This window comes from Hypanus sabinus, chromosome 31 (assembly GCF_030144855.1).
Source record: "Hypanus sabinus isolate sHypSab1 chromosome 31, sHypSab1.hap1, whole genome shotgun sequence".
Classification (NCBI taxonomy): Eukaryota; Metazoa; Chordata; class Chondrichthyes; order Myliobatiformes; family Dasyatidae; genus Hypanus; species Hypanus sabinus.
The window spans coordinates 34,275,606-34,301,816 of record NC_082736.1 but is presented as its reverse complement, the minus strand read 5'-3'; the positions used below and the strand labels follow the sequence as shown (position 1 = coordinate 34,301,816).

Genomic DNA, 26,211 nt, shown 5'->3' with positions numbered 1-26,211 from the left:
GCTGGTGGGGGGTCGAGTCGCTGGTGGGGGGGTCGAGTCACTGGTGTGGGGTCAAGTCCCTGGTGGGGGGGTCGAGTCGCTGGTGGGGGGTCGAGTCCCTGGTGGGGGGTCGAGTCGCTGGTAAGGGGTCGAGTCACTGGTGGGGGGTCGAGTCGCTGGTGAGGGGTCGAGTCACTGGTGAGCGGTCGAGTCCCTGGTGATCGGGTCGAGTCCCTGGTGGGGGGTCGAGTCACTGGTGAGGGGTCGAGTCCCTGGTGATCGGGTCGAGTCACTGGTGGGGGGTCGAGTCACTGGTGGGGGGTCGAGTCCCTGGTGGGGGGTCGAGTCGCTGGTAGGGGGTCGAGTCACTGGTGGGGGGTCGAGTCACTGGTGGGAGGTCGAGTCGCTGGTGGGGGGTCGAGTCCCTGGTGATCGGGTCGAGTCGCTGGTGATCGGGTCGAGTCGCTGGTGAGGGGTCGAGTCACTGGTGGGGGGTCGAGTCACTGGTGGGGGGTCGAGTCCCTGGTGATCGGGTCGAGTCGCTGGTGATCGGGTCAAGTCGCTGGTGAGGGGTCGAGTCACTGGTGGGGGGGTCGAGTCCCTGGTGATCGCGGTCGAGTCACTGGTGGGGGGTCGAGTCACTGGTGGGGGGTCGAGTCACTGGTGGGGGGTCGAGTCCCTGGTGATCGGGTCGAGTCGCTGGTGATCGGGTCAAGTCGCTGGTGAGGGGTCGAGTCACTGGTGGGCGGTCGAGTCGCTGGTGGGGGGTCGAGTCGCTGGTGAGGGGTCGAGTCCCTGGTGGGGGGTCGAGTCGCTGGTGGGGGGTCGAGTCCCTGGTGAGGGGTCGAGTCACTGGTGGGGGGTCGAGTCATTGGTGGGGGGTCGAGTCACTGGTGGGGGGTCGAGTCACTGGTGGGGGGTCGAGTCGCTGGTGAAGGGTCGAGTCACTGGGGGGGGGTCGTGTCGCTGGTGGGGGGTAGAGTCGCTGGTGGGGGGGTCGAGTCACTGGTGTTGTGTCAAGTCCCTGGTGGGGGGGTCGAGTCGCTGGTGGGGGGTCGAGTCGCTGGTGATCGGGTCCAGTCACTGGTGGGGGGTCGAGTCACTGGTAGGGGGGTCGAGTCACTGGTGGGGGGTCGAGTCGCTGGTGAGGGGTCGAGTCGCTGGTGGGGGGTCGAGTCCCTGGTGGGGGGTCGAGTCGCTGGTAAGGGGTCGAGTCACTGGTGGGGGGCCGAGTCGCTGGTGAGGGGTCGAGTCACTGGTGAGGGGTCGAGTCCCTGGTGATCGGGTCGAGTCCCTGGTGGGGGGTCGAGTCGCTGGTGGGGGGTCGAGTCGCTGGTAGGGGGTCGAGTCACTGGTGGGGGGTCGAGTACCTGGTGGGGGGTCGAGTCGCTGGTGGGGGGTCGAGTCACTGGTGGGGGGTCGAGTCCCTGGTGATCGGGTCGAGTCGCTGGTGATCGGGTCAAGTCGCTGGTGAGGGGTCGAGTCACTGGTGGGGGGTCGAGTCGCTGGTGGGGGGTCGAGTCGCTGGTGAGGGGTCGAGTCCCTGGTGGGGGGTCGAGTCCCTGGTGGGGGGTCGAGTCGCTGGTGAGGGGTCGAGTCCCTGGTGAGGGGTCGAGTCGCAGGTGGGGGGTCGAGTCCCTGGTGGGGGGTCGAGTCACTGGTGAGGGGTCGAGTCGCTGGTGAGGGGTCGAGTCCCTGGTGAGGGGTCGAGTCCCTGGTGGGGGGTCGAGTCCCTGGTGGGGGGTCGAGTCCCTGGTGAGGGGTCGAGTCCCTGGTGGGGGGTCGAGTCCCTGGTGAGGGGTCGAGTCAACTGTGGTGGGGGGTCGAATCACTGGTGAGGGGTCGAGTCACTGGTGAGTGGTCGAGTCCCTGGTGGGGGGTCGAGTCCCTCGTGAGGGGTCGAGTCGCTGGTGGGGGGTCGAGTCACTGGTGAGGGGTCGAGTCACTGGTGGGGGGTCGAGTCGCTGGAGGGGGGTCGAGTCGCTGGTGAGGGGTCGAGTCGCTGGTGGGGGGTCGAGTCGCTGGTGAGGGGTCGAGTCACTGGTGGGGGGTCGAGTCGCTGGTGGGTGGTCGAGTCGCTGGTGAGGGGTCGAGTCACTGGTGGGGGTCGAGTCACTGGTGGGGGGTCGAGTCGCTGATGGGGGGTCGAGTTCCTGGTGGGGGGTCGAGTCACTGATGGGGGGTCGAGTCCCTGGTGGGGGGTCGAGTCGCTGATGGGGGGTCGAGTCCCTGGTGGGGGGTCGAGTCACCGGTGGGTGGTCGAGTCGCTGATGGGGGGTCGAGTCCCTGGTGGGGGGTCGAGTCGCTGGTGGGGGGTCGAGTGGCTGGTGGGGGGTCGAGTGGCTGGTGAGGTGTCGAGTCGCTGATGGGGGGTCGAGTCGCTGGTGGGGTGTCGAGTCGCTGGTGAGGGGTCGAGTCGCTGATGGGGGGTCGAGTCGCTGGTGAGGGGTCGAGTCGCTGGTGATCGGGTCGAGTCGCTGGTGATCGGGTCGAGTCGCTGGTGGGGGGTCGAGTCGCTGGTGAGGGGTCGAGTCACTGGTGGGGGGTCGAGTCGCTTGTGGGGGGTCGAGTCGCTGGTGAGGGGTCGAGTCGCTGGTGATCGGGTCGAGTCGCTGGTGGGGGGTCGAGTCATTGGTGGGGGGTCGAGTCACTGGTGGGGGGTCGAGTCGCTGGTGAAGGGTCGAGTCACTGGGGGAGGGTCGAGTCGCTGGTGGGGGGTCGAGTCGCTGGTGGGGGGGTCGAGTCACTGGTGTGGGGTCAAGTCCCTGGTGGGGGGGTCGAGTCGCTGGTGGGGGGTCGAGTCGCTGGTGATCGGGTCGAGTCACTGGTGAGGGGTCGAGTCGCTGGTGGGGGGTCGAGTCCCTGGTGGGGGGTCGAGTCGCTGGTAAGGGGTCGAGTCGCTGGTGGGGGGTCGAGTCCCTGGTGGGGGGTCGAGTCGCTGGTAAGGGGTCGAGTCACTGGTGGGGGGTCGAGTCGCTGGTGAGGGGTCGAGTCACTGGTGAGCGGTCGAGTCCCTGGTGATCGGGTCGAGTCCCTGGTGGGGGGTCGAGTCACTGGTGAGGGGTCGAGTCCCTGGTGATCGGGTCGAGTCACTGGTGGGGGGTCGAGTCACTGGTGGGGGGTCGAGTCCCTGGTGGGGGGTCGAGTCGCTGGTAGGTGGTCGAGTCACTGGTGGGGGGTCGAGTCGCTGGTGGGGGGTCGAGTCGCTGGTAGGGGGTCGAGTCACTGGTGGGGGGTCGAGTCACTGGTGGGAGGTCGAGTCGCTGGTGGGGGGTCGAGTCCCTGCTGATCGGGTCGAGTCGCTGGTGATCGGGTCGAGTCGCTGGTGAGGGGTCGAGTCACTGGTGGGGGGTCGAGTCACTGGTGGGGGGTCGAGTCCCTGGTGATCGGGTCGAGTCGCTGGTGATCGGGTCAAGTCGCTGGTGAGGGGTCGAGTCACTGGTGGGGGGTCGAGTCGCTGGTGGGGGGTCGAGTCGCTGGTGGGGGGGTCGAGTCCCTGGTGATCGCGGTCGAGTCACTGGTGGGGGGTCGAGTCACTGGTGGGGGGTCGAGTCGCTGGTGGGGGGGTCGTCCCTGGTGATCGGGGTCGAGTCACTGGTGGGGGGTCGAGTCACTGGTGGGGGGTCGAGTCGCTGGTGGGGGGTTCGTCCCTGGTGATCGGGGTCGAGTCACTGGGGTCGAGTCGCTGGTGGGAGGTCGAGTAGCTGGTAGGGGGTCGAGTCACTGGTGGGTGGTCGAGTCCCTGGTGGGGGGTCGAGTCGCTGGTGGGGGGTCGAGTCCCTGGTGATCGGGTCGAGTCGCTGGTGATCGGGTCAAGTCGCTGGTGAGGGGTCGAGTCACTGGTGGGGTTCGAGTCGCTGGTGGGGGGTCGAGTCGCTGGTGAGGGGTCGAGTCCCTGGTGGGGGGTCGAGTCGCTGGTGAGGGGTCGAGTCCCTGGTGAGGGGTCGAGTCCCTGGTGGGGGGTCGAGTCACTGGTGAGGGGTCGAGTCCCTGGTGAGGGGTCGAGTCCCTGGTGGGGGGTCGAGTCCCTGGTGGGGGGTCGAGTCGCTGGTGAGGGGTCGAGTCCCTGGTGGGGGGTCGAGTCCCTGGTGAGGGGTCGAGTCAACTGTGGTGGGGGGTCGAATCACTGGTGAGGGGTCGAGTCACTGGTGAGGGGTCGAGTCCCTGGTGGGGGGTCGAGTCCCTGGTGAGGGGTCGAGTCGCTGGTGGGGGGTCGAGTCACTGGTGGGGGGTCGAGTCGCTGGTGAGGGGTCGAGTCGCTGGTGGGGGGTCGAGTCGCTGGTGAGGGGTCGAGTCCCTGGTGGGGGGTCGAGTCGCTGGTGATCGGGTAGAGTCGCTGGTGGGGAGTCGAGTCGCTGGTGGGGGGGTCGAGTCACTGGTGGGGGGTCGAGTCGCTGGAGGGGGGTCGAGTCGCTGGTGGGGGGGTCGAGTCTCTGGTGAGAGGTCGAGTCGCTGGTGGGGGGTCGAGTCGCTGGTGAGGGGTCGAGTCGCTGGTGAGGGGTCGAGTCACTGGTGGGGGGTCGAGTCACTGGTGGGGGGTCGAGTCGCTGGTGGGGGGTCGAGTCGCTGGTGAGGGGTCGAGTCGCTGGTGAGGGGTCGAGTCACTGGTGGGGGGTCGAGTCGCTGGTGGGGGGTCGAGTCGCTGGTGAGGGGTCGAGTCCCTGGTGGGGGGTCGAGTCGCTGGTGATCGGGTAGAGTCGCTGGTGGGGGGTCGAGTCGCTGGTGGGGGGGTCGAGTCACTGGTGGGGGGTCGTGTCGCTGGAGGGGGGTCGAGTCGCTGGTGGGGGGTCGAGTCTCTGGTGGGGGTCGAGTCGCTGGTGGGGGGTCGAGTCACTGGTGGGGGGTCGAGTCGCTGGTGGGGGGTCGAGTCGCTGGTGGGGGTCGAGTCGCTGGTGGGGGGTCGAGTCGCTGGTGAGGGGTCGAGTCGCTGGTGAGAGGTCGAGTCACTGGTGGGGGGTCGAGTCGCTGGTGGGGGGTCGAGTCGCTGGTGGGGGGTCGAGTCACTGGTGGGGGGTCGAGTCCCTGGTGGGCGGTCGAGTCGCTGGTGGGGGGTCGAGTCACTGGTGGGGGGTCGAGTCCCTGGAGATCGGGTCGAGTCGCTGGTGATCGGGTCAAGTCGCTGGTGAGGGGTCGAGTCACTGGTGGGGGGTCGAGTCGCTGGTGGGGGGTCGAGTCGCTGGTGGGGGGGTCGAGTCCCTGGTGATCGGGGTCGAGTCACTGGTGGGGGGTCGAGTCACTGGTGGGGGGTCGAGTCACTGGTGGGGGGTCGAGTCGCTGGTGGGGGGGTCGTCCCTGGTGATCGGGGTCAAGTCACTGGTGGGGGGTCGAGTCGCTGGTGGGGGGTCGAGTCGCTGGTGGGGGGGTCGAGTCCCTGGTGATCGGGGTCGAGTCCCTGGTGAGGGGTCGAGTCCCTGGTGATCAGGTCGAGTCCCTGGTGGGGGGTCGAGTCCCTGGTGATCGGGTCGAGTCCCTGGTGGGGGGGTCGAGTCCCTGGTGATCGGGGTCGAGTCACTGGTGAGGGGTCGAGTCCCTGGTGATCGGGTCGAGTCCCTGGTGGGGGGTCGAGTCCCTGGTGATCGGGTCGAGTCCCTGGTGGGGGGTCGAGTCCCTGGTGGGGGGTCGAGTCGCTGGTGGGGGGTCGAGTCCCTGGTGAGGGGTCGAGTCGCTGGTGGGGGGTCGAGTCGCTGGTGAGGGGTCGAGTCACTGGTGGGGGGTCGAGTCACTGGTGGGGGGTCGAGTCGCTGGTGGGGGGTCGAGTCGCTGGTGGGGGGGTCGAGTCCCTGGTGATCGGGGTCGAGTCACTGGTGGGGAGTCGAGTCCCTGGGGGGGAGGGTCGAGCCGCTGTCCGAGCTCGGCAAGCTGCTTGCAAAAGTTTCTTTGCCGCGTGGAGAGATGCCAACGGGTGCGCCGTTGATCGTGGCGTGTCCTCTGAATACTCCCGCTGAAACCCGGTTGTGACGCGGGGAGGTGGGGGCTCTCCTTGCTGACTGGTTGCCGGGGCGAGCGCTGCGCATTGCGGGTCTGGAACTGTGCCCGCATCGGCTCATAAGCGGGGCCGAGGTCTTCACGTCTGCTTTGTGGCACGCTCCTGCATGCCAGGTGTTGGTTCGTGCCATGGTTTTCGCTGATGCCCAGTCGAATCCGTGCCCCTCTCGGTCGAGACCAGGGAGAGTCGGTCACGTCACTTCACGGCTCCTAGTGAAACGTTTCCTCCTGGCTTGGCCGACGTAATATTTGCCACAGTCCCCACGCTGGGTTTCGTGGAGCAGATTGCTCTGGTCCATTAGCTTGGTTTGTTTGCTCTGCAGAGTCAGCTCCTCAACGTGGCTGTTGGCTTGTGCCCAGCCGAACTCGGAGCAGCTTGGCCGTCACTTCAGAGACATCAGCCATGTCACCTCCTCCTCACATCGCAACTGAGTTTCTGTAATGGCGCCCAAACAGCTGAATGATAAGTATTGAAGGGCCAAGCATTCAGCGCGCACACTGACAATGTCTCCTCGCTTGGGAACAAAATGTTTGCGTGTAAATTGCCAAGATCAGAGACAACTCAACCCAGCCAAATGTATACGGTCAACAAAACCGACCCTTCAAACTTTATGCACACCTATAGACTCTTTCTCAAGAACCTTTCAGAACTCGTGTCCTCAGTTTTCTTTTATTTGCACACTTCGTCTCTTTTGCACGCTGGTCGTTTATTGGTGAGTTCTATTGTATCTCTCTATTTTCTTGTAAAGGTCTGCGGTAAAATTAACCCCTCAAGTGTCACGGTGAGCGCTGGCGATGGCTGAACCCAGGTGTGAGGAACGATGGGGGGGGCAGAAACGAGAGTTTATACACAGCAATTCCAACGGAACGTCGGTGCCACAACCGAGCGACGCTGTGAGACGATCATTCTCAAAGCAAGGAGCCCACGATAAGCACTAATCAGGAGTCCACTTTAAGTATTCAAGGCACACAGGAAAACCCGTGACAGTCACAATTAACTTGACAAGATTAAACAGAAAGTATAAGGGATTAATGACTCTAGTTAAGACAAGAATGAGTAACTGTGGGAGCTTGAGAGATCTAAAAGCCCGACGCTCTACAGCAAACCTCGGCGGCCTGCAGGGCTCACGACTCTCAATCTAGAACATGGTATTTTTGATAATAAATTTAACTTTGACTTTCATTTTCATCTCTTCGATGACGCTCCATCGAGGGACGCGGCGTTTACGGCATGCCGCCAGGTCTAGAGTCGCCGGCAGGCCCGGGAGAGCAGCGGTAAAGGGTCGGTCCGCTTCAACCTGTTGAAGGATCAAACCTGGTGCATTTTACTGTCGACCGCTCCGAGACACAGTGAGCAGCTTTGAGCTGCGTGCCCCTCCCCGACAGATCATTCCGAGGTCGTGCTACAGAAAAGGGGTGGAGATTGAAGCGGCGCGGTTGCAGAGAAAGCGCCGTGCGGGCGGGCAGTACGGCGCAAGGGCGACAAAGGGGCAGACTGCGAAGAGTCCATCCGCCATTATAGGTGGATGGGGTCGTAAAGAGACCCGGATGACAACGTGGTTAACTGGATCAGTAAATTTGTGGACTGGAGGGTGAAGCTGGGAGCGAGGATAAGTACTTTGCCTTACAGCAGGCCCTGGACCAGCTGGGAAAACGGGCTGGAAAATGGCGGATGGAATTTAATACAGACAAGTGTGAGTATTTGCACGTCGGCAGGCCCAGCCAGGGTGGGTCTTACACGGTGAACGGCCGGGCACTGAGGAGTGTGGTAGAACAGGGGGATCTGGGAATACAGGTCCACAATCCCTTAAAGTGGGTGACTCCCTGGCTCACATTTTTAATGCTGTGCTGCAGGAATGTGTGCCATCCAACTGGGAGAAGGTTTGAGAGAACGCTGGGGGGGGGGGGGGGGGGCAGAGCTTCTGTGACGGACACTAAGGCTGGTCTTGGGGTTTTTTTTGTGTGTTCGGGGGGGAGATGCAGAGGGAAGGCTCTGGGGAGAACCGGTCCCAGGATCCGGCCCGGAGCGGGACCGTGATTCGATGGAGCCGGGTGCCGAGATTGACGGAGGGTGGTGAGCTCCAACAGCATTGGGCTGTTTAATTATAACTGGGCTTTCTGATTTGTTTGTCCTTGCTTACCCTTTAGCTTAGATTCATAAAGATAAGTCCCTTAATCGTACGCAGAGTGCTGTCTGTCGTTTTGTGGAACTAATTTGGAACAGGGTGGCACCCACACAAACCGGGCTTTGGAGTGGGACGGGCCACCTCAATCTCATGGGCTTGCGGGACCGGAGAGTGTCTGCCCTCGACTCACGCAGCCGAGGAAACCAGCGGGGTTTCAAGTGCGTCACAGCTAGATAGGGTCGTAACGAGAACCTCGGGCACCTTCGTACATCCACGTACTGAGCGCAGGAGCTGGGATGTTACGTCGAAGTTGTACAACACGTTGCTGAATCCTCGTTTGGAGTATTGTGTGCAGTTTTGTTCACCCACCCACAGGAAAGATGTAAACAAGTTTGAAAGAGTACGGAGAACATTTAAAGGATGTTACAGGGAAGATTGAATAGGTCAGAACCTACTCCTTCGAATGTAAAATATTGAGAGGGTAAATGCAAGCAGGCTTTTTCCACTGAGGTTGGGTGGGTCATGGGTTAAGGGTGAAAGGTGAACACGAGGGGAAACTCCTTCACTCGGAGGGTGGTGAGAGTGTGGATCGAGCTGCCCGCGCAAGTGGTGCCTGTGGGCTCGACTCCAGCATTGAAGAGAAGTTTTGGACAGCGACGTGGATGGGAGGGGCACGGAGGGCTGTGGACCCGGTGCGGGTCAACGGGAGCAGGCAGCTCAAGTGGGCCAGCACGGACTAGACAGGCCAAAGGTCCTGCTTCTGCACTGCGCTTGTCTTTGACTCCAAACGGCGCCCACCGTCCTCGTCACTCCCTCAGTACAGCCGCGCCGTGACCACTTCGCACTGCGGTGGGACCCCGCGAGTCCCTTCATCTGAAGGCCGTTATCCGCGGCTCTGCGCCTGTGACGCCTCTGCAAGCTTGTTTTTCATTGCACCTGGTCGCATGTGGAGTCCTCCCTTTCACCTTGCCATAAGGCGCAGGAGCACTCTAAGGCCATTGCAGTGTACATCTCTCCTGTCGGTCTGTGACCAAAAATGCCCACAATACTCCAAATGAGGCCTCACCAACGTCTAGTACAACTTCAACACAACATCCCCTCTCCTGTGCTCAATACACTGACTTATAAAGGCCAGTGCGCCAAAATCTTTCTTTGCGACCCTGCCCAGCTGTGCGATTCCCACTCCTCGCCTGGCGGAAATGCACCTCTCTGCCCCCCCCGGCCTGAGCTCCCCAGCCCGCGGACCTGCCTCTGCCATTGTCACTCACCAGCTCAGGAGACAGAGAACGCAGCGGTACCCGTAACTCGGCCTTGCGGAGTGCAGAGCTTCGGGATCTCCAGCGGGCACACGGGGAAGCTGAGGATGTCACCGCAGCGGTTCTGAAATACAGAATGTTCTGGCACCAGTTACTAATCACCTCGTAACTGGCTCGAGACGACGTAGAGGTGGCTTGACAGAGGCGTACATGCTGATAAGGATCATATAACAATATAACAATTACAGCACGGAAACAGGCCATCTCAGCCCTTCTAGTCCGTGCCGAACGCTTACTCTCACCTAGTCCCCACCGACCCATATAACCATATAACGATTACAGAACGGAAACAGGCCATCTCGGCCCTTCTAGTCCGTGCCCAACGCTACTCTCACCTAGTCCCACTGACCCATATAACAATTACAGCACGGAAACAGGCCATCTCGGCCCTTCTAGTCCGTGCCCAACGCTTACTCTCACCTAGTCCCACTGACCCATATAACAATTACAGAACGGAAACAGGCCATCTCGGCCCTTCTAGTCCGTGCCCAACGCTTACTCTCACCTAGTCCCACTGACCCATATAACCATATAACGATTACAGAATGGAAACAGGCCATCTCGGCCCTTCTAGTCCGTGCCGAATGCTTACTCTCACCTAGTCATATAACCATATCACAATTACAGAACAGAAACAGGCCATCTCGGCCCTTCTAGTCCATGCTGAACGCTTACTCTCACCTAGTCCCACTGGCCCATATAACGATTACAGCACGGAAACAGGCCAACTCGGCCCTTCTAGTCCGTGCCGAACGCTTACTCTCACCTAGTCCCACTGGCCCATATACCCATATAACAATTACAGCACGGAAACAGGCCAACTCGGCCCTTCTAGTCCGTGCCGAACGCTTACTCTCACCTAGTCCCACTGGCCCATATAACCATATAACGATTACAGCACGGAAACAGGCCATCTCGGCCCTTCTAGTCCGTGCCGAACGCTTACTCTCACCTAGTCCCACCGACCTGCACTCAGCCCATAACCCTCCATTCCGTTCCTGTCCATATACCTATCCAACTTTACTTTAAATAACAATATCAAACCTGCCTCTACCACTTCTACTGGAAGCTCGTTCCACACAGCTACCACTCTCTGAGTGAAGAAATTCCCCCTCGTTTTACCCTTAAACTTTTGCCCCTTAACTCTCAACTCATGTCCTCTTGTTTGAATTCCCCTACTCTCAATGGAAAAACCCTATCCACGTCAACTCTATCTATCCCCCTCATAATTTTAAATACCTCTATCAAATCCCCCCTCAACCTTCTACGCTCCAAAGAATAAAGACCTAACTTGTTCAACCTTTCTCTGTAACTTAGGTGCTGAAACCCAGGTAACATTCTAGTAAATCTCCTCTGAACTCTCTCTATTTTGTTGACATCTTTCCTATAATTCGGTGACCAGAACTGTACACAATATTCCAAATTTGGCCTCACCAATGCCTTGTACAATTTTAACATTACGTCCCAACTCCTCTCGTCAGTGCTCTGATTTATAAAGGCCAGCATACCAAAAGCTTTCTTCGCCATCCATTCCACATAGGTCGATTGGACTGCGAAAGACTTTTTCCCCGGGGTGAAAATGGCTCCTGTGATGGAGTAGAATCTTAAGGTGATTGGAGGAACGTAGTGGGGGGGATGTCAGAGATAATATATTTTTTAATATACAGTGGGGTGGTGGTAGAGGCAGACACATTAGGGACGTTCAAGAAAATCTTAGGTAGGCACGTGGATGAAGGAAAAATGAGGGGCCTTGTGGAAGGATTGGTTAGAGTGGGTTAAAAGGTCAGGCACAACATTGTGGGCCGAAGGGCCTGGACTGTGCTATACTGATCAATGTTCTACGAGCATTCCGAAATCCCGATGGCCAGGCTCGGACTCGCTCATAATTCGGGAGAGTGAGATGAGAGGGTGTGGATTACAGGGAGGGGTTGTGGAACACCGGAACCCCAGGCACCCACCTCTCTCTGTAGCAGGTCACCCCTCGCCCCTCCTTCGCTACGAAGAGAAAAGCCCCCAGCCCACTCACCCTACGCCGGCCCAGAAGCTGTGAGGGGGTTTCATGCGGTCAGAGGGGAGGGCAGGAGAGGGAAGGAACAGGCGCAGAGTGGGGCCAAAATCCTCACCATAGTACGAGCCATCTTCGCTGCTGGTAATAATCCACCTGAGAGAGGGAGAGAGAGCGGGAGAGAGAGAGAGACAGAGGGAGAGGGAGGGGGAGAGAGAGAGAGGGAGGGGGAGAGAGAGAGAGAGGGAGAGAGTGGAAGAGAGAGGGAAGGGGGAGGGAGAGAGTGAGAGAGGGAGAGGAAGCGAGGGAGGGTGAGGCAGAGAGGGAGAGAGGGGGAGAGGGAGAGAGAGGGGAGAGAGGGAGAGGGTGAGAGAGAGAAAGGGAGAGAGAAAGAGAGGGAGGGTGAGTGTGGGAGAGAGTGAGGGAGGGAGAGAGAGGGAGAGAAAGAGAGGGAGAGGGCAAGAGGGAGAGAGAAAGAGAGGGAGGGGAGAGAGAGAGAGAAAGAGAGGGGGTGAGTGAGAGGGAGAGAGGGGGGAGAGAGAGGGAGAGGGTGAGGGAGAGAGAGGGAGGGCGAGAGAGGGAGGGAGAGAGACAGAGAGTGAGGGAGAGGTGGAGAGAGAGGGAGACGGTGAGAGAGAGGGGAGAGAAAGAGAGGGAGGGTGAGAGAGGGAGAGAGAAAGAGAGGGAGGGGGAGAGAGGGAGAGAGAAAGAGAGGGCAAAAGAGAGGGAGAGAGAAAGGGGGGAGAGAGGGAGAGAGACAGAGGGACGGAGAGAGGGGGGAGGGAGATTCAGAGAGAGGGAGAGAGAAAGAGAGGGGGTGAGGGAGAGAGGGGGTGAGAGAGAGAGAGAAGGAGAGTGTGAGGGAGAGAGAAAGAGAGGTAGAGGGCAAGAGGGAGAGAGAAAGAGGGAGGGGAGGAGAGAAAGAGAGGGCGAGGGTGAGAGAGAGAGAGAGAGAGGGAGAGAGAGGGAGAGGGAGGGAGAGAAAAAGAGAGGGAGGGCGAGAGAGGGTGAGGGAGAGAGAGAGGGAGAGAGAAAGAGAGTGAGAGAGAGAGGGAGAGAGAAAGAGAGGGGGTGAGCGAGAGGGAGAGAGAGGGAAAGAGAGAAAGAGAGAGGGTGGGGGAGAGGGAGGGAGAGAGAAAGAGAGAGGGTGAGGGAGAGAGGGAGCGAGAGAGGGAGAGAGAGAGAGGCAGAGAGAGAGAGAGAGGGAGAGTCAGAGAGAGAAAGGGGGGAATGTGGAAAGTCAGTTAATGGAGCAGATCACGCCTCAATGTAGATACCATTCCCAAGTAACTACTGAACCACCCCAGAACAGCCAGAGCTACAGGCAAGTCCGTCCTAACTAGCCGCACTAACGTTATTGCAAACACGAGAAAATCTGCAGCTGTCGGAGATCCAAAGCAACACGCACAACGATGAGCTGAGCCGTCCTAGTCACTCATCGGAGTGCTTTGGGGGCAAAACGAGCCCCCCGTCCCTCCCTCCCTCCCTCCCACCCACACAAACACAGTCCTCCAACTCCAGGACTCCTTTGGCCCGCAGCCCCGTAGCATGCCCGCAACTCTAATCCGTACAAGCCTGGACTGCGGGAGGAAACCGGAGCACCCGGAGGAAACCCACGCGGTCATGGGGAGGGACCGTACAAACTCCTCACAGACAGCGGTGGGAATCGAACCCCGATCGGTAACGCATCAGCCCTAACCGCTGCCAGCTCCTTACTGGGCTAACTTCTGTACAAATGTACCAACTCGTCACGGGCAGTGTCGGAAATGAAGCCCTGACCGGCCGGTCGCTGGCACAGCCCTCCGGCCCCAGTAGAGGGGGTCTCGAGCCTTCAACATCCCCGACGCATTTCACTGTGTGTCTCGTCGAACATTGGCAAATAAAGCTAACCGTTAAACTCCGATTTAACACACAGGTCTAAAATGACTTCCACACCCCCCCCACACTCCACCAACTCTTCCAAGGCTAATTTATTCCACAACTATGGAATGAGAATTGATACTCCACCAAGCAGAAGAAGGCCGAGAAGTGGAAAGAGTCCATCCGCCTTCATGGCAAGGATCAGGTGTATGAGTGAAGTTCTGAGACGGGTCTGCCACATCACATCCTTCTGCTGGATACTGCCTGACTTTGAGATCCTGAATGTCCCTGTAAGACGGCCTCAATAAGTCACTGAATAACAATATTCTCATAACCACCGTCAGCTTCGAACCAGTAATCGGTGATCTCCCATTTGCATGTCGCCAAGCCCGGATCCGTATTCGCTCCCTTGTGGGACTCGAGCGCCGCTGGCCGCAGATTAGGCCGCAGCGGAGTACCCCGCGGGGTCAGCTCTGGTCGCCCCGCTACGGGAGGGGACGTGGAATTTTCTAGGACGGCTGCCTTGCGATTGCGACACCCTGTTGGACAGTGACGATGTAGGGCGCCTTGCTTGGTGAGGGGGAGCTGTGTAGCCTCCGTTGTAGCAAGGACTGGGCCTCGAGCCGAGGTGAGGAGTCGCTAGGGCAGAGTAGCGTGGTGTCCGTGCTCGGTTTGTGGGGTGGGGGCAGGTGCTGTCCGCTCCTGTCAGTGACGCCCTCCGGTGTTCAATCGGTGGAGTTACAGGCTGGATTGTCGGGAACTGCACCGTCAATTTGCAGCGCGTACCGCTCAGGGTCTGGACTAGACTCGTCTATTTTTTTGCATGACTATGTATTTTTCTCTCGCTATTTTGAACGCGCCGTACGTGTTTTGCACCTTGGCCCCGGAGGAACGCTGTTTCATTCAGCTGCATCTGTACGAAATGATAAATAAACTTGATTTTGATTTGATTGGAATCTTTAGAGATATGGTAAGTGCAGAGGAGAATTAGAGGGCAGGTCGTGTGAGGGGAGGTTGAGTGAGCTGGGCTTTTCTCTCTGGAGTGAAGGAGGATGAGAGGTGACTTGATAGAGGTGTACAAGATAATAAGAGGCATAGATCGAGTGGACAGACGGAGACTTTTCCCCGGGTGGAAATCGCTAATATGAGGGGGCGTGATTTTAAGGTGCTTGGAGGCAAGTATAATGGGTTTAAACAAAGAGAGTGGTGGGTGTGTGGAGTATGCTACCGGAGTGGTGGTGCAGGCAGATACATTAGGGACACTTACGAGATCCTTAAGTAGGGAGAGGGATGATAGAGAAATGGAGGGGTATTTGGGAGTGAAGGGTCAGATTGATCTTGGAGTCGGTTTAAACTTTGTGGGCTGAAAGGCCTGCACTGTTCTCCCCCACCCACCCACCTTCCCTCTCAACTGGTCTCACCCATCACCTCCCAGTGTCTCACTTCATCCCCCCTCTCCCCCACCCACCCACCTTCCCCCTCACCTGGTCTCACCTATCACCTCCCAGTGTCTCACTTCATCCCCCTCTCCCCCACCCACCCACCTTCCCCCTCACCTGTCTCACCCATCACCTCCCAGTGTCTCACTTCATCACACCCTCTCCCCCACCCACCTTCCCCCTCACCCGGTCTCACCTATCACCTCCAGTGTCTCACTTCACCCCCCGCTCCCCCACCCACCCACCTTCCCCCTCACCTGGTCTCACCTATCACCTCCCAGTGTCTCCCTTCATCCCCCCTCTCCCCCACCCACCCACCTCCCCCTCACCTGGTCTCACCTACCACCTCCCAGTGTCTCACTTCATCCCCCCTCCCCCAACCACCCACCTTCCCCCTCACCTGGTCTCACCTATCACCTCCCAGTGTCTCAGTTCATCCCCCCTCTCCCCCACCCACCCACCTTCCCTCTCACCCGGTCACCCATCACCTCCCAGTGTCTCACTTCATCCATCCTCTCCCCACCCACCTACCTTCCCCCTCACCTGGTCTCACCCATCACCTCCCAGTCTCTCACTTCATCCCCCTCTCCCCCACCCACCCACCTTCCCCCTCACCTGGTCTCACCCATCACCTCCCAGTCTCTCACTTCATCCCACTCTCCCCCCAACCACCCACCTTCCCCCTCACCTGGTCTCACCCTTCACCTCCACTGTCTCACTTCATCCCCCTCTCCCCCACCCACCCACCTTCCCCCTCACCTGGTCTCACCCATCACCTCCCAGTGTCTCACTTCATCCCCCCTCTCCCCCACCACCTTCCCCCTCACCTGGTCTCACCCTTCACCTCCCACTGTCTCACTCACCCCCTCCCCATCCCCTCCCCACCCACCCACCTTCCCCCTCACCTGGTCTCACCCATCACCTCCCAGTGTCTCACTTCATCCCCCCTCTCCCCCACCCACCTTCCCCCTCACCTGGTCTCACCTATCACTCCCAGTGTCTCACTTCATCCCCCCTCCCCCATCCACCCACCTTCCCCCTCACCTGGTCTCACCCATCACCTCCCAGTGTCTCACTCATCCCCCCTCTCCCCCACCCACCCACCTTCCCCCTCACCTGTTCTCACCCATCATCCCCAAGTGTCTCACTTCATCCCCCCCTCCCCCACCCACCCACCTTCCCCCTCACCTGGTCTCACCCATCACCTCCCAGTGTCTCACTTCATCCCCCCCTCCCCCACCCACCCACCTTCCTCCTCACCTGGTCTCACCTTTCACCTCTCAGTGTCTCACTTCATCCCCCCCTCTCCCCCACCCACCCACCTTCCCCCTCACCTGGTCTCACCATCACCTCCCAGTATCTCACTTCATCCCCCCCTCTCCCCCACCCACCCACCTTCCCCCTCACCTGGTCTCACCCATCACCTCCCAGTGTCTCACTTCATCCCCCCCTCTCCCCCACCCACCCACCTTCCCCCTCACCTGGTCTCACCCATCACCTCCCAGTGTCTCACTCCATCCCCGCTCTCCCCAACCCACCCACCTTCCCCCTCACCTGGTCTCACCCATCACCTCCCAGTGTCTCACTTCATCCCCCTCCCCCACCCACCCAACTTCCCCCTCACCTGGTCTCACCTATCACCTCTCAGTGTCTCACTTCATCCCCCTCCCCCACCCACCCACCTTCCCCCTCACCTGTTCTCACCCATCACCTCCCAGTGTCTCACTTCATCCCCCCTCCCCCCCACCCACCTTCCCCCTCACCTGGTCTCACCCATCACCTCCCAGTGTCTCACTTCATCCCCGCTCTCCCCCCACCCACCCACCCTCCCCCTCACCTGGTCTCACCCATCACCTCCCAGTGTCTCACTTCATCCCCCTCTCCCCCACCCACCCACCTTCCCCCTCACCTGTTCTCACCTATCACCTCCCAGTGTCTCACTTCAACCCCCTCCCCCACCCACCCACCTTCCCCCTCACCTGGTCTCACCTATCACCTCCCAGTGTCTCACTTCATCCCCCCCTCTCCCCCACCCACCCACCTTCCCCCTCACCTGGTCTCACCCATCACCTCCAGTGTCTCACTTCATCCCCCCCTCTCCCCACCCACCCACCTTCCCCCTCACCTGGTCTCACCCATCACCTCCCAGTGTCTCACTCCATCCCCGCTCTCCCCCACCCACCCACCTTCCCCCTCACCTGGTCTCACCCATCACCTCCCAGTGTCTCACTTCATCCCCCTCCCCCACCCACCCAACTTCCCCCTCACCTGGTCTCACCTATCACCTCTCAGTGTCTCACTTCATCCCCCTCCCCCCCACCCACCTTCCCCCTCACCTGGTCTCACCCATCACCTCCCAGTGTCTCACTTCATCCCCCCTCTCCCCCACCCACCCACCTTCCCACCTTCCCCCTCACCTGTTCTCACCTATCACCTCCCAGTGTCTCACTTCATCCCCCCTCCCCCCCACCCACCTTCCCCTCACCTGGTCTCACCCATCACCTCCCAGTGTCTCACTTCATCCCCTCCTCTCCCCCAACCACCCACCCACCTTCCCCCTCACCCGGTCTCACCCATCACCTCCCAGTGTCTCACTTCATCCCCGCTCTCTCCCACCCACCTTCCCCCTCACCTGGTCTCACCTGTCACCTCCCAGTGTCTCACTTCATCCATCCTCTCCCCCACCCACCCACCTTCCCCTCACCTGGTCTCACCTATCACCTCCCAGTGTCTCACTTCATCCCCCTCCCCCACCCACCTTCCCCCTCACCTGGTCTCACCCATCACCTCCCAGTGTCTCACTTCATCTCCCCTCTCCCCACCCACCTTCCCCCTCACCTGGTCTCACCTATCACCTCCCAGTGTCTCACTTCATCCCCCCTCTCCCCCACCCACCCACCTTCCCCCTCACCTGGTCTCACCTATCATCTCCCAGTGTCTCACTTCATCCCCCTCCTCTCCCCCAACCACCCACCCACCTTCCCCTCACCCGGTCTCACCCATCACCTCCCAGTGTCTCACTTCATCCCCGCTCTCCCCACCCACCTTCCCCCTCACCTGGTCTCACCTGTCACCTCCCAGTGTCTCACTTCATCCATCCTCTCCCCCACCCACCCACCTTCCCCTCACCTGGTCTCACCTATCACCTCCCAGTGTCTCACTTCATCCCCGCTCTCCCCCACCCACCTTCCCCCTCACCTGGTCTCACCTGTCACCTCCCAGTGTCTCACTTCATCCATCCTCTCCCCCACCCACCCACCTTCCCCCTCACCTGGTCTCACCTATCACCTCCCAGTGTCTCACTTCTTCCCCCTCCCCCACCCACCCACCTTCCCCCTCACCTGGTCTCACCTGTCACCTCCCAGTGTCTCACTTCATCCATCCTCTCCCCCACCCACCCACCTTCCCCTCACCTGGTATCACCTATCACCTCCCAGTGTCTCACTTCATCCCCCCTCTCCCCCACCCACCTACCCTCCCCCTCACCTGGTCTCACCCATCACCTCCCAGTGTCTCACTTCATCCATCCTCTCCCCCACCCACCCTCCCCCTCACCTGGTCTCACCCATCACCCAGTATCTCACTTCATCCCCCCTCTCCCCGACCTACCCACCTTCCCCCTCACCTGGTCTCACCTATCACCTCCCAGTGTCTCACTTCATCCCCCCTCTCCCCCACTCACCCACCTTCCCCCTCACCTGGTCTCACCTATCACCTCCCAGTGTCTCACTTCATCCCCCCTCTCCCCCACCCACCCACCTTCCCCTCACCTGGTCTCACCTATCACCTCCCAGTGTCTCACTTCATCCCCCTCCCCCACCCACCCACCTTCCCCCTCACCTGGTCACACCTATCACCTCCCAGTGTCTCACTTCATCCCCCTCTCCCACCCACCCACCTTCCCCTCACCTGGTCTCACCTATCACCTCCCAGTGTCTCACTTCATCCCCCCTCTCCCCCACCCACCCACCTTCCCCCTCACCCGGTCTCACCCATCACCTCCCAGTGTCTCACTTCATCCCCCCTCTCCCCCACCCACCCTCCCCGTCTCCTGGTCTCACCCATCACCTCCCAGTGTCTCACTCCATCCCCCCTCTCCCCCACCCACCCACCTTCCCCCTCACCTGGTCTCACCCATCACCTGCCAGTGTCTCACTCCATCCCCCCTCTCCCCCACCCACCCACCTTCCCCCTCACCTGGTCTCACCCATCACCTCCCAGTGTCTCACTTCATCCCCCCTCTCCCCCACCCACCTTCCCCCTCACCTGGTCTCACCTATCACCTCCCAGTGTCTCACTCCATCCCCCCTCTCCCCCACCCACCCACCTTCCCCCTCACCTGGTCTCACCTATCACCTCCCAGTGTGTCACTTCATCCCCCCTCTCCCCCACCCACCCACCTTCCCCCTCACCTGGTCTCACCTATCACCTCCCAGTGTCTCACTTCATCCCCCCTCTCCCCCACCCACCCACCTTCCCCTCACCTGGTCTCACCTATCACCTCCCAGTGTCTCACTTCATCCCCCCTCTCCCCCACCCACCCACCTTCCCCCTCACCCGGTCTCACCCATCACCTCCCAGTGTCTCACTTCATCCCCCTCTCCCCCACCCACCCTCCCCATCTCCTGGTCTCACCCATCACCTCCCAGTGTCTCACTCCATCCCCCCTCTCCCCCACCCACCCACCTTCCCCCTCACCTGGTCTCACCATCACCTCCCAGTGTCTCACTTCATCCCCCCTCTCCCCCACCCACCCTCCCCCTCACCTGGTCTCACCTATCACCTCCCAGTGTCTCACTCCATCCCCCCTCTCCCCCACCCACCCACCTTCCCCCTCACCTGGTCTCACCTATCACCTCCCAGTGTCTCACTTCATCCCCATCTCCCCCACCCACCCTCCCCCTCACCTGGTCTCACCTATCACCTCCCAGTGTCTCACTCCATCCCCCTCTCCCCCACCCACCCACCTTCCCCCTCACCTGGTCTCACCTATCACCTGCCAGCTTGTCCTCCTTCCCCTCCTCCCTCCTTTTCATCCTGGCATCCTCCTCGGTTCTGATGAAGGTTCTTGGCCCGAAACATCGACTATTTACTTCCCTGCGCTGATGCTGCCTGACTTGCCGAGTTCCTCCAGCATTTCGTGTGTGTCGCTGTGGTTACTGGCTGAGGCTACTCCATCAGCCCCTCCCTATCCCTCCCCCCCCCATTTCTCCCGCAGAGGGCAGCGGGCACTGCCACCCACACGCTCCCCTCCCTGTCTCGCACTGTCCTGATGCGATCCTTCATTGTCACTGGGTCAAAATTCAAGAATTCCCCCTCCATCAGCACCGTGGGGGGGGCCCTTCCCCAACAAACACCCCCCACCCCATCACTGAGCTCGAGCAAGGGGGATCTGGGTGACCCTGAAGGGGAGTTGCACAGACAGGAAGCCACACAGCCGGCTAGCCTTCATCAGTTGAGGTACTGAGGGGCAACGAGGGGGAGAGACAGGGGGAGAAAGAGAGAGAGTGGTAGAGCAAGGAAATTAATGGAATTGATGGCTTTGTGGCAAAGTTTGTGGATAGTATGAAGATTGGTGGACGGGTGGGTGGTGCTGAGGAAGCAATGTGATTGCAGCAGGACTGGGGCAAAATGGAAGAAGGGGCAAAAAGTGGCAGATGGAATACGTTGTTGGGAAATGTGCGATAATGCATTTTGGTAAAAGGAACAACAGTGTAGACTGTTAAATAAATAGGGAGAAGGTTCAAACATCAGAGGTGCGGAGAGACTTAGGAGATCTTGTGCAAGACTCCCAGAAGGTTAATTTACAGGTTGAGTCTGTGGTAAAGAAGGCAAAAGCAATTTTGGGATTTGTTTCAAGGGGAATATAAAGGGGAGATAATGCTGAGCCTTTATCAGACACCAGTCAGGTCGCACTGGGAGTATTGTCAACAGTTCTGGGCCCCGTGTCTCAGAAAGGATGTGTTGTCATTGGAGAGAGTCCAGAGGAGGTTCACAAGGGATGGTTCCAGGAATGAAGGGGTTAACGTACGAGGAGCATTTGGCAACTTTGGGCCAGTACTCACTGGAATTTAGAAGAATGCGGAGGGGGGAATCTCACTGAAACCGACTGAATGTTGAAAGGACTCGACAGGGTGGATGTGGAGAGGATGTTTCCTGTGGTGGGGGTTTCCAGGACTAGAGGGCACAGCCATTGAGGGGTGACCCTTTAAACCAGAGGTGAGGAGGAATTGTTTTAGCCAGAGAGCAGTGGATCTGTGGGATGCTCTGCCACGGACTGAGGTGGAGGCCAAGTCCGTGGGTATATTTAAGGCCGAAGCTGATAGTTTTCGGATCGGTCAGGGCATCAAAGGATAAGGCGAGAAGGCAGATGTACAGGGTTGAGTGGGGTCCAGGATCAGCCATGATGGAATGGCGGAGTCAACTCGATGGGCTGAATGGCCTAATTCTGCTCCCATGTCTTATGGTCTTATGGGAAGAGAGAAAGAGAGAGGGAGAGAGAAGGAGCGAGAGCGGGAGAGACAGAAAGAGAGAGGGAGGGGGAAGGGGGAGAGTGAGAAAGTGGGGTAGGTTAGGGAAAAAAGAAAAGGGGAGAGAGAGAGAGAGACAGAAAGAGAGTGGGAGATGAGGTGGGAAGGGAGAGATGGAGGGATCATTAGTGAGAGAGGGAGAGAGGGGGAGGGGGAAGGGAAGGGGAGGTGGGTTGGAATGCGGAGAGAGTGATGGGAGAGGAGAGTAGGGGTGGGTGAGGATGGAGGGGTAGAGAGCTGCAGAGGAGGGGTGGGTGAGGATGGAGGGGTAGAGAGCTGGAGAGGAGGGGTGGGTGAGGATGGAGGGGTAGAGAGCTGGAGAGGAGGGGGAGAGGAGGGGTGGGTGAGGATGGAGGGGTGGAGAGCTGGAGAGGAGGGGTGGGTAAGGATGGAGGGGTAGAGAGCTGGAGAGGAGGGGGAGAGGAGGGGTGGGTGAGGATGGAGGGGTAGAGAGCTGGGGAGGAGGGTGGGTAAGGATGGAGGGGTAGAGAGCTGGAGAGGAGGGGTGGGTGAGGATGGAGGGGTAGAGAGCTGGAGAGGAGGGGGAGAGGAGGGGTGGGTGAGGATGGAGGGGTGGAGAGCTGGAGAGGAGGGGTGGGTGAGGATGGAGGGGTGGAGAGCTGGAGAGGAGGGGTGGGTGAGGATGGAGGGGTAGAGAGCTGGGGAGGAGGGTGGGTAAGGATGGAGGGGTAGAGAGCTGGAGAGGAGGGGTGGGTGAGGATGGAGGGGTAGAGAGCTGGAGAGGAGGGGGAGAGGAGGGGTGGGTGAGGATGGAGGGGTGGAGAGCTGGAGAGGAGGGGTGGGTGAGGATGGAGGGGTGGAGAGCTGGAGAGGAGGGGTGGGTGAGGATGGAGGGGTAGAGAGCTGGAGAGGAGGGGTGGGTGAGGATGGAGGGGTAGAGAGCTGGAGAGGAGGGGGAGAGGAGGGGTGGGTGAGGATGGAGGGGTGGAGAGCTGGAGAGGAGGGGTGGGTGAGGATGGAGTGGTAGAGAGCTGGAGAGGAGGGGTGGGTGAGGATGGAGTGGTAGAGAGCTGGAGAGGAGGGGTGGGTGAGGATGGAGGGGTAGAGAGCTGGAGAGGAGGGTGGGTGAGGATGGAGGGGTGGAGAGCTGGAGAGGAGGGGTGGGTGAGGATGGAGGGGTAGAGAGCTGGGGAGGAGGGTGGGTGAGGATGGAGGGGTGGAGAGCTGGAGAGGAGGGGTGGGTGAGGATGGAGGGGTGGAGAGCTGGAGAGGAGGGGTGGGTGAGGATGGAGTGGTAGAGAGCTGGAGAGGAGGGGTGGGTGAGGATGGAGGGGTAGAGAGCTGGGGAGGAGGGTGGGTGAGGATGGAGGGGTGGAGAGCTGGAGAGGAGGGGTGGGTGAGGATGGAGGGGTGGAGAGCTGGAGAGGAGGGGTGGGTGAGGATGGAGGGGTGGAGAGCTGGAGAGGAGGGGTGGGTGAGGATGGAGGGGTGGAGAGCTGGAGAGGAGGGGTGGGTGAGGATGGAGGGGTAGAGAGCTGGGGAGGAGGGGGAGTGGGTGAGGATGGAGGGGTAGAGAGCTGGGGAGGAGGGGAAGAGGAGGGGTAGAGAGCTGGGGAGGAGGGGGAGTGGGTGAGGATGGAGGGGTAGAGAGCTGGAGAGGAGGGGTGGGTGAGGATGGAGGGGTAGAGAGCTGGGGAGGAGGGTGGGTAAGGATGGAGGGGTGGAGAGCTGGAGAGGAGGGGGAGAGGAGGGTGGGTGAGGATGGAGGGGTGGAGAGCTGGAGAGGAGGGGTGGGTGAGGATGGAGGGGTGGAGAGCTGGAGAGGAGGGGTGGGTGAGGATGGAGGGGTGGAGAGCTGGAGAGGAGGGGTGGGTGAGGATGGAGGGGTGGAGAGCTGGAGAGGAGGGGTGGGTGAGGATGGAGGGGTGGAGAGCTGGAGAGGAGGGGTGGGTGAGGATGGAGGGGTAGAGAGCTGGGGAGGAGGGGGAGTGGGTGAGGATGGAGGGGTAGAGAGCTGGGGAGGAGGGGAAGAGGAGGGGTAGAGAGCTGGGGAGGAGGGGGAGTGGGTGAGGATGGAGGGGTAGAGAGCTGGGGAGGAGGGGAAGAGGAGGGGTGGGTGAGGATGGAGGGGTAGAGAGCTGGAGAGGAGGGGTGGGTGAGGATGGAGGGGTAGAGAGCTGGGGAGGAGGGGTGGGTGAGGATGGAGGGGTGGAGAGCTGGAGAGGAGGGGGAGTGGGTGAGGATGGAGGGGTAGAGAGCTGGGGAGGAGGGGAAGAGGAGGGGTAGAGAGCTGGGGAGGAGGGGGAGTGGGTGAGGATGGAGGGGTAGAGAGCTGGGGAGGAGGGGAAGAGGAGGGGTGGGTGAGGATGGAGGGGTAGAGAGCTGGAGAGGAGGGGTGGGTGAGGATGGAGGGGTAGAGAGCTGGGGAGGAGGGGGAGTGGGTGAGGATGGAGGGGTAGAGAGCTGGGGAGGAGGGGTCACTCTGCAAGAGGGATTTATTTTTTCTCTGGGGGGGTGGTGCAGACGGGAGAATTGCCTGTGGGAAGGAGGTCAGACGCAGGGACAGAGCTGACGGAGGAGGGGGAGTGTGAGAGGACAGACTGTAACTGGCAGCCGGCCGATGAGAGACATCGTGTCCTGGATAACGTCTGACCAGGCACAGGAGGACAAGAGATTCTGCAACTGTTGGAAATCTTGAACGACACATTCTTCGGGTGGACGGGAGCCAAAATGGGGAACGGAGAGGGTGAGAGAAGGGCGAGGAGGGGGGAGTAATCACAGTCATTTCCCACAGCACGCACAAAGTCCTGGAGGATCTGGCATATTCTAATCTAGAGGAATGAATAATCAGTCAGCGTCACAGCCTGCTCTCCCGTCAACACGATTATCCACCGGCCTGCAATGCGGGAGACCAGCCTTTTCTGAGTTGGGGAGTTGCCAGCTTCTTAACCTGGTCACTAGGATGTTATTACCATTAAGACCATAAGATACAGGAGCAGATTCAGGCCATTTGGCCCATCGAGTCTACCCCTCTATTTCATCATGGCTGATCTAATTTTCCTCTCAGCCCCAAACTGCTGCCTTCTCCCCATTTCCCTTCATGCCCTGATCAATCGAGAATCTATCAGCCTCTGCCTGAAATATACATAAAGATCTGGCCTCCATAGCTGCCTGTGGCAAAGAATTCCACAGATTCACCGCTCTCTGGCCAAAGAAATTCCTCCGCATCTCCGTCCTAAAATGACGCCCCTCAATTCTGCTCTTAGACTCTCCCACTATAGGAAACATCCTCTCCACATCCACTCTATCTGTGTCCTCTGGTCCTAGACTCCCCGACTATAGGAAACATCCTCTCCACAGCCACTCTATCTGTGTCCTCTGGTCCTAGACTCCCCCACCACGGGAAATATCCTCTCCACATCCTCTCTATCTGTGTCCTCTGGTCCTAGACTCCCCCACTATAGGAAACATCCTCTCCACATCAACACTATCAGTGTCCTCTGGTCCTAGACTCCCCCACTATAGGAAACATCCTCTCCACATCCACTCTATCTGTGTCCTCTGGTCCTAGACTCCCCCACTATAGGAAACATCCTCTCCGCATCCACTCTATCTGTGTCCTCTGGTCCTAGTCTCCCCCACTACAGGAAACATCCTCTCCACATCCACTCTATCCGTGTCCTCTGGTCCTAGACTCCCCCACTATAGGAAACATCCTCTCCACAGCCACTCTATCTGTGTCCTCTGGTCCTAGACTCCCCCACCACGGGAAATATCCTCTCCACATCCTCTCTATCTGTGTCCTCTGGTCCAAGACTCCCCCACTATAGGAAACATCCCTTCCACATCCACTCTATCTGTGTCCTCTGGTCCTAGACTCCCCCACTATAGGAAACATCCTCTCCACATCAACACTATCAGTGTCCTCTGGTCCTAGACTCCCCCACTATAGGAAACATCCTCTCCGCATCCACTCTATCTGTGTCCTCTGGTCCTAGACTCCCCCACTATAGGAAACATCCTCTCCACATCCACTCTATCTGTTAACACGCAGAAAAATGGTACGGGCGACGTTTCGGGCTGAAACCATTCAGCAGGACCATTCGATCGGTTTCAGTGAGGTCTCCCCTCGTTCTTCTGAACTCCAGCGAGTACCGGCCCGGAGCCATCAAACACTCCTCATGTGACAAGCCAGTCAATCCTGGAACCATTTTTGTGAACTTCCTTTGAACCCCCTCCGGTGTCAGCACGTCCTTTTGAAGACGAGCGGCCCAGAACTGCTGCCGTTTCTCCGAGTGAAGCCTCGTCAGAGCTTTGTAACGTTTCAGAGTCATATTCTGGTTGTACTGTTTGATTAAGCATTCTTGTTGATTTAACTCATTCATGATGGGTGATGTGTGAAAATGGGTGAATTCCACGCATGCGCGCCTCGTTTAAATTAAACACGAAGTTAGACTCTTGTCCTGGAGCCCGGGTCTTCTTTTGAGTTACATTGATGTTTTGAAATGACAAAACTTTTCACTTCTCCTTGAGCCCTGTGAGGGGCTTCCCAACTTCTAAAGCTGTACTGCACAGCACGTTGTGGGACGAGATTCCTGTGCACGTGGTGCGTGTGAGCTCAAATTCAAACTCTAGGAGAAGTTTGGGATGGGTACGTGGATGGGAGGGGTACGGAGGCTGTGGTCGATGGGAGTAGGCAGGTTAAATGGACGGTGCCAGACCCAGGCGACTTCTTCCAGTCCATCTGCTTTGGGGTTTGAACATCTTTTGTCGTTTGTTCCTTGTTTATTTCTCTGTTTGGTGGGTGCTTGTGAAGAGTAAGAATTTCAGGTTGTACGCTGTACTCATTCCTCGACACAAAAACGACACATTTCACTTCGATGTACAGGTCTTTAATCTATAACATCTTTAATTGACCAGATTGTACCGCTGATTACTCAGGGAGGTATAGATTTGTACAGCACAGAACAGGCCCTTTAGCCCACTTAATTCATACCTACCAAAATGCTT

The 26,211-nt window shown here is 59.4% G+C and overlaps 1 protein-coding gene across 1 annotated transcript in view; it reads left to right on the top strand.

Annotated features, from left to right (window-relative positions):
* The first annotated feature begins 7,412 nt into the window (after positions 1-7,412).
* The window catches only part of LOC132383677 (trypsin inhibitor ClTI-1-like), a 26,312-nt gene continuing 7,513 nt past the window's right edge, over positions 7,413-26,211 (top strand). The window contains exon 1 of the mRNA XM_059954868.1: positions 7,413-7,658. Within this exon, the coding sequence (XP_059810851.1) occupies positions 7,637-7,658 (22 nt within the window). The 5' untranslated portion in view covers positions 7,413-7,636. The remainder of the gene's footprint in view (positions 7,659-26,211) is intronic.